At 35.8% G+C, this 8,130-nt stretch overlaps 3 protein-coding genes across 3 annotated transcripts; 1 reads left to right on the top strand and 2 right to left on the bottom strand. All coding sequences in view use genetic code 12, as the record gives it.

The window, feature by feature from the left end:
- Positions 1-749, bottom strand: CORT_0F02030 (hypothetical protein; the record flags this gene model as incomplete). Its single annotated transcript, XM_003870508.2, has 2 exons — positions 1-383; positions 716-749. Coding segments are annotated over 2 exons (417 nt in total), but the record flags the coding sequence as incomplete, so codon positions are not given.
- Positions 750-2,968: 2,219 nt separating this feature from the next.
- Positions 2,969-4,795, bottom strand: CORT_0F02010 (hypothetical protein; the record flags this gene model as incomplete). Its single annotated transcript, XM_003870507.1, has 1 exon — positions 2,969-4,795. One exon carries the CDS (start codon positions 4,793-4,795, stop codon positions 2,969-2,971), a length of 1,827 nt encoding a protein of 608 aa, XP_003870556.1.
- Positions 4,796-5,882: 1,087 nt separating this feature from the next.
- Positions 5,883-7,844, top strand: CORT_0F01990 (hypothetical protein; the record flags this gene model as incomplete). Its single annotated transcript, XM_003870506.1, has 1 exon — positions 5,883-7,844. The coding sequence occupies one exon, from the start codon at positions 5,883-5,885 to the stop codon at positions 7,842-7,844; it is 1,962 nt and encodes a 653-aa protein (XP_003870555.1).
- Positions 7,845-8,130: the final 286 nt, after the last annotated feature.

The raw sequence follows: 8,130 nt of genomic DNA, 5'->3' as shown, positions 1-8,130 counted from the left end.
TGCACCTGCACCTGCACCATTGTATGATTCTTCTTTGTCTGGGCCAATGACGTAGTTGACCTTCAATTTCCTTGAAACAACAGCAGATTTGTTTTGGGCTTCCAATTGTGGCCATAATTCACCCACTTTGGCTGGATCAGAATGTGGTGGTGCAGGAACTGAAACCAACAAAAATTTATCCTTACATTTGTAATCTTCAGGTAATGGTTGGGAGAAGCCTTGTAAAATGATGGAAATTTGTAACGAATCTCCTGGTTGGATAATACTAGCATTTGGTCTAACACAATATAATTTTGGAGCAGTAGTTTTGACTTTAAAAGCCAATGCTTGATTAGTTGGGTTTGATAAGGTTAAGTATTCGGTAGTCTGTTTGGTAAAGGAACCTAAAGGATTGATGGGTTAGTATCAAGAAAATGTATCGAAGAAGAAAAGAAAAATAGCGGGTGAGATTGGCAACAATCTATATCCTTAAGAAGGTGACGTGTGCTAAGCCTCGTTTGTGTGTTGAATCCATCAAGGGGTGGGTTACACCATAATTACTCAATTGGAAGGGACTGTGTCTATTGGATGGTTGTTTATACCTCCTTTGTAATTTTTTTTTCAAATCTTGTGGTCACTCCCCTTGATAAATCCTAAACCTTGCTGCAGTTTGCATGTGTATCTCATCCACTCTTTTTCCTCGTGATAACGTGGTCTAGAAAAATTCATAACATACCAGTAAACTCTAAAGCATTTGGTGAGACATTCATCTTGGTGTAAATGGTTTAATTTTTGAATTCAAAGTATAAAGGGGGTCAGTGTTTGTTTTGTTGAAGGGTATATATACTTTTTAGTGAATTGTTGTTGTTGTTGTTGTGAACTATCTATCAGGTAATCCAAATATGATGATCTCTTATAGGTAGATATATATATATAGATGTATAAGTATTGAAAATATACTAATACAGTTGGTTGATTTGAAGTACAAAGGGTAGAAGAAGAAGAATAAATTGGTGGAAAATAAATTGTGTTTTTATAAAAATGTTGAAATTTCAAGTGGAGAGAGAAAGAGAAAGAGAGGAGACAAAAATTATCACAGTCACTTTTCATAGTAATACCATATACCATCTTCATAAACAATATTCAATTAGAAAGCAATGGTAGTTACTGCAACGTAGGAACATATAAGATGCAATTACGCACCCACCACCCACACATACACACACTACTACACTTACATAGCAACAGTCGAGTACGAATGTAATTAGTGATGCCTGTAAAATCATTGTAAGCCTAACATTACATTCACTATATTCCCCATCTATCAAAAATTTAATACACATATATCTCAAACCATAGTACCAAATGATTTCAAATTAACAGGGTGTAAAATAGTAGCATTTTCACATTGTGTGTATTATATTTACCACACCACAAGAAATTATACTTCCATCAACTGTGGCCCCCAATCTTTCAAAAATTTCTAATGCAGTGGCTGCTTAAACACTAAGGAGTAAGGTACATATTATTTGTTCGGATAAATTTCTATCTTAACCCAAAAGAGATCACTCAACACCGTCTGCATTTCCTAATTCGGTAATCCACACATTTACTTTCTCTCTCCTCCTACTCAGGGTTCTCTCTTTTCAATTGTAATTTAAATTTATTTTCTTAACTTTATCAAACAACAAGTATAACTTATATATCTTAAAAGGATTGCTCTAGGTCATTATTCTGGCATACCAGTGTATATAGTCAAATACCCCATTCATATACATGTTACAGTAGAGGAATTAACATGTATTATTCCACAACATGTCGATTAATACCCACACGTATACACACACGCACACTTCGCTTGTAAATGTGTCACATTTTCAAATTTTGTTTTACTTTTTTCCGCCATTCGTTGCCCCACTATCCCCCCTCTTCTTATCTCCTATTTCCCTTTAAGAAACAAAAAAGATTACTCAATTAGGAGATTCACATTTAAAATAGAAAGAAACGAAACCGAACACATAAACTTAACATCCCCTACAGACTCGATAAACCCCTGTCCCCACAAATATAAATTTACCAGAGACCAACAAATGTAAGTTCAAAGCACAAAATTAGATTAACTGACCTCTGGATATCGCCATTTTTTCATTTATCAACTAATTTTCACGTGATGTCCTATATCTATACTATTTTGAATATGTTTATGAAGCGGCAACGCAGATTGTGACTTTTGGGATCAGCGTTGCTTGCACCGAGATTAATTGAATCTATAACTCCTTCGTGTATAAGATCTGTTAATTTGGCCAATAATAAAGATAAAAAACTGGCTTTACAAAAAATGTTGAAGATTATGGAACCAGAATGCTGAATTTGGTTTCGAATTATTACAAACTCAACAAGCGCAAACTCAATTGGAACCTTGACATAGATGAGGATGTATTGAGAAAATTAAAACAATGGTTTGAATTTGATTAATCATTACAAATCAGCATTGGGAAAAGATGCATGGACTTAAGCTTTCAGAGTTATTTTAATTCTTGCTATGCATTATACTTTTAATAACTTGACATCGAAATCCAATAATCACCATCTCTCTCTAAAATTTATATGCGCTCAACACCCTTCTTGACTCCTGTGTCTTTTTGTCCTTGGACTCCTCTTAATAGTGGATGTAACTGACAGGACAGTAGCTCAATTGATTGAAATTTCAGATTGGCAACTAGAATCTCCTTCTTTGCAAGATTAAACCATCATCAAGGCAATTTTCAATTGCCTTAACCGTCACCAATAAACTTTATTTCGGTGCAGTATTGAAGTGCAAAGTTTCACATCTGTCGATTCCTTGATTTGATTTAACTTGTGATGGGTGGTTGATCATAATTATCCATTGATCAGCAAATTCTCTCTGGCACCAAAATCAAAAACAGTCCCTTGGAGGGGTGGGGGGGGTTCCCCTGCGTAATTCAAACCCTTAACTTAAGCAGCCAATTCACAAATTATCATCTTCGTTAATCAATTGCAAGTACTCATAATAAAATGCAATAATTTGTAAATGAGAATCAAATCGAATAAACTCATCCACTCCATGAGCGTGTGACTCCACAGTGGTGAAAAGTCCAGGTCTGTATCGAAAAATGTTCTTGGTTAAATTCCAATAATATCTGGTATCGGTATTTCCAGTTGCTATTCCGGGTGCAACTACAACCTGTCTTCCGACAACAGAATCGGTGTTACCAGAGCTGCACAGCTTGTTGTAACTTGGAACCAATTGCTCATACACGTGTCTGATATTGCCTGAAAACAATTCCCATACTTTGCCAACAGTAGGTGTGCTTGGCGCTGGTTCCAATTGAGAGACTTTGTGAATTGTTATTTTTCCATTCTTAGTCTCATTGCGAAGAGTTTCCCCCTCAGAGACCAATCCTAAATTAAATCGTTTAGCCAAATATTTAGCATGACATAAATCGTGGTTATAGATTTCATCAACACTTGATTCAACCGCAACACGATGATTGATGACAGCCTCGACGTATTCTGGCAACGCGTTAGATTTTACACCACCACTGATGGTATCAACTGCTTGTGTCGACGTAATCAAGTATCGACTAAGCAATGACTTATTATAGAGCCAACTGGTAGCTATTTTATTTGCTCGGTGTGATGTATCAGCATGAAGTAAACTCTTTTTAATTTTATGGGGCAACGTGGATGAGTACTTGGCGATGCATTGATATTCATGGAAAGTTGGATTACGAGGTGATAAAATTGGTTGGAAATGATCCTTTTCCAAACTCTCAATAAAGATGGCCATTAATCCAATTGATGTGTGCTGTGATAATGGTGGGACTGATGAATGACCACCAGGTGTATTTATCCCAACAACAACATCGGTCGATCCTTTTTCACTTGTACCTGGTAATGCCAATACCACATCTTCCTCATATGCAATGCTCTGACCACCTTCATCAATAACCGCATAAAATGAATCTTTGCCATACCGTTTTGTTAAAAATTGGCCAATATGTTGAGCCCCTCGTTCCCCCCCAACTTCCTCATCAAATCCAAATCCAAGAACAATGGTTCTTTTAGGTTTAAAACTTGACTTGTATAGCTCCTCAATTGATTCTAATAGTCCAATCAACAAATTTTTACAATCTGAAGAGCCACGCCCCCACAATTTATCTCCATCGTAAATTCCATCATATGGAGGATACGTCCATTGATCCAAGGTTGATTTTTGTATAGGTACAACATCTTGATGAGCAGTGAGTAAAATTGGTTTCAGCTCCAGCAGTGGGTTTGATCCTTTCCAAGCGATGACAATGGCGTGTGAATGCACTAGTTCCACTTGTAAATGAGTGAATATAAGGGGAAATGTCTTGTTTAAATAGTCGTAGAATGGTGTAAATTTACCATTCCAGTATTGAGGGTCTTTCTCCACAGACGGATCTTCATCATACACATCAGTTGGTATTTGAACTGCTTGAGACAATTTCTTGGCTGATTGGTTGCGGAAGGTTTCGCTAAATAGAATATTCAATACAGTTGAATTGTCCTTGAGGTATGATTGTGGGTGCTTGTAATCATATTGGCGACATATTTCTGGTTTTGGCTTCCTGAAGTAGCTCCATGTTGATTCAATGGGTTGTTTCTTTGTAGTTGGTAGTGGATGTAGTGCTACTGCCAGGAAACGTGTGGTAAATGAAAAGGCGATTGTGAGAAAGATCAATAAAAGGAGTAAAAGGCAGCTAATAATTGTGTTTCTTCTTGGCCTTTGACCAGATACTGTGTACAATCTCAACTTTTCTGACTCCATAGTTAGTCAGTTGTTGTATATGTATTTTGCAATTGAAAGGTTGTTGTCCTCCGTTATCAAATTACTTATGTTATGTATTGCACGGCATCAAAAATGGTTCCAGTGGGTATGTGTCTGAACCTATTATCTTGCGACATATGCATATAGATTTGTGACATTAAAAATAGTTTTGTATTAAATAAGAAATTGTACATAATCTCCACACACAAAAAGTACTACTAAACAGAATAAGTTATGTGTAATATAGCAATTGAACACCTTTTAAATGTTATCCATTGATCATCATCTGATCAGATGATCAGATGAAATTCAACAAGAAACCCAATTTCCTTGAAGAAGTTATTCACAATATACTACACAATAACGCACATTAGTAACCTCTATTTGGGGGTTGGTTTTATTGTAAAGTTTGGATTGTGATTGATTTGTGGAACTTCTTTTTCACAAGGAAAAAAACAATGCAATAACTACTAATCATGTTCTTCAAGTTGGTATCAAACCTGTTAGTATGTGTACAGTATAGGGTTCTCCTCTATTTCTCACTCTCTTTGAGGTTGTTGTGGATATTCTTTTCTTCTTATCTCTTGCAAAAACAAAATACGTCATCAACTCGAATAATAATTTTTAATTTTTTGGAGAAAGAGGAGAGAGACAAACAGAAAAAATTAAAAATTTCAATCCATTTTAAGGAACCCAAGACAACAACAACTAGACGACCATATCATACCAGACTAGAAGGGTATAGACGAACGCCGCCATATACACATATACATATATACCAAACATAGAGATAGATTATACCACGACCACGTATATAATTCACACACAACTATAGCTTTGGACCTCAGCAACATATAATTTTTGACTGCACCCCCAATTTTTGATCAAGGGGAATTTTGAATCCATAGTCAAAACTCACAATAGATACAACACACGGGCTATTCCTTATTAATGAATTACAACAGCCTAGTCATTGGTTAACCTAACAGATGAACGCATAGTTTCTTTAAGAATTGATAGTCATTGTCGACCATAACACATTCTGTTCTAACTTAGATAAAAATTGCCATACAAAAATTCAGTAATCATGTTGATGGAACTTCCCTTGGAAATACAGATGAAGCTACTATACATGGTACCTCAATCTAACTTGAAGTACATCAATTCCCATTACTACACCTTGTATAATGACTTGTATTACCACAAGATTGTTGCCATTTTTGGTGAGGACACAATTAATGTTATAATCAAGATATTACCCTGGCTTAAACCATATATCAAATCACTAGATTCATTTCGGTATGCCAATAGAATGATTATTGCCAAAAGGTTGGAATTGGTTGATAATTTGAATAAGGAAGATGATCATGTTGCAATCAATGATAGCACCGGTAGCTTCAGAGCTATTACAACAAGTCCTGATCATGTTGAATCAATTAAACAGGAGTATTGTAATGGAAAAGTATACAATGGAGCAAATGAGGTGGAAGAGGGTCAGGATAAGCAATACACGCAACTACTGACTCCCCCATCTACCAATAATCCTCTTAATGTTCAATATGTTAAAGATTCTTGGAAATATATTTATTCTATATTGAGAAACAAGAGATTGTATGCCGAGTATTCCGATTATCAAATTGATGAACCAAGAAATTATGTTTACAACCATTTTGTTGAAATCAATCGAACTTATTTGTTGAGTTATTCTAAAGATGTATGGTTAGCTCCAGGACAATATAATTTAAATATGGGATTAGCAGTCAAATATGGTCATGGGTTGGGCACCACCAAATTTGAAATTAAATATAGCATTGACGATGAAGAAGAGGAAAAGAAAGCAGCGGTACAATTTGATGAATCTGTTTTGGGGGAGGGGGTAGAGGAGGATGCAGAAGCAGAATTATCAGAAGCGGAAGTAGAAATGGATGGAATCAGAGCTTCTCATGTCAACAATCACAATACTACCAATCGAAATGCTCAAAACATCGGGGTTATTCCAGCCAGTGGTAGTGTCAATGGTGGCGGTGTAGATAGAAGTGTTAACGGTTATATGGATCAGACGGTAGATGCCACTACAAATGATCACGTATCAATCAACAACAACACTTTTCATGTCTCAAAAAATAGCACTGTAACTAAACTGTTTTATCCTCCAACAAATATCAATGATATTTTGCCCAAGAATCAATTTTGCTTCCTCCGAGTGGCCCAATTCACTATCCCTCCTAAAGATAATCAAGAATCCAAACGAAATAAGTTGCGCAAAGTGACTATAAGGATGGAAGAGATTGGATTATATTTGAAGAGTGGATTTAGAATATATTTCATTGATATTAGTCAGCCATCCATGTTGTATGATGAATATGATTTGCTTTATTATTCAATCAGGCAAACTGAGTACAAGTATTTTATCAATATTTTATTGAAGAATTTATATAAAGCATTGAATTATGTTCAAAATGGGGGGGACAAACTCGGTGGTGGTAAGTATGGTACTGGTGATCCTTATGACTTGTGGGATCAATTTGATAAATCATTCTTGAAGGATTACTGTGAAGAAATTGTTAATGATTCAAACTCAGCATCGATCATTGAAGAAGTAGCACGAGATACACATCACCACAAGAGATCATCCTCTGTTTTATCTGGTTCAGTTTCAGCTACTTCCTCGTCTTCATCGTTAACTTCTCTACACACACCTTTCAAGTATGATTTAAAGAAATTGGCTAATTACGCCAACTTTTACTTCAGGAATATGACCGATACCAAGAGAAATTATAAGTTTAGCACAATTTATCAACAACGACAATTTATCAACCGATTTGGTGATTACAGCTTGGATTTGATAGGGCAACTAAATCAACCGGCGCAACCGTTAAGAGATTCAACTCATGCTGCTTTACCGCAAGAAAATCAAGTATCAAATGGGAAAGAGAGGCCAGGTGTAGATGCGAATGATGATGTTAGAGCGTGGCAAGTACCTGAATCAAAGTGCAGTTATGACAAATTAGGATTAAAGTGGAAAATACCAATTGTTGGAGAGCTTTAGGAAGGAACTGTGGTTTAGATTTAAAGTAAATTCATTTCTTCTTGCTACAATATTTGTAATTGCATGTATGATAACTGCCATAGATATCATCTTGGTGTGGCAGCTATGTAGAATTGTCTTACTTTCTGTACACAAAAAGTTGAAAGCATTATCTTAGAACAAATTAATTAGTTCGGGTATAATGTGTTCATATTTAAATTTTTAGTTTTGAAATCCCACCGCAATTAGCACACAATTAGATACAACAAACAAACATAACATCGCCAAGTACACTCTCCCATCATCG

The sequence above is a fragment of the Candida orthopsilosis genome (genome assembly GCF_000315875.1).
Source record: "Candida orthopsilosis Co 90-125, chromosome 6 draft sequence".
Taxonomy (NCBI): Eukaryota; Fungi; Ascomycota; class Pichiomycetes; order Serinales; family Debaryomycetaceae; genus Lodderomyces; species Lodderomyces orthopsilosis.
The sequence above is the reverse complement of the archived record's forward strand: the minus strand, read 5'-3'. Positions and strand labels throughout refer to the sequence as shown.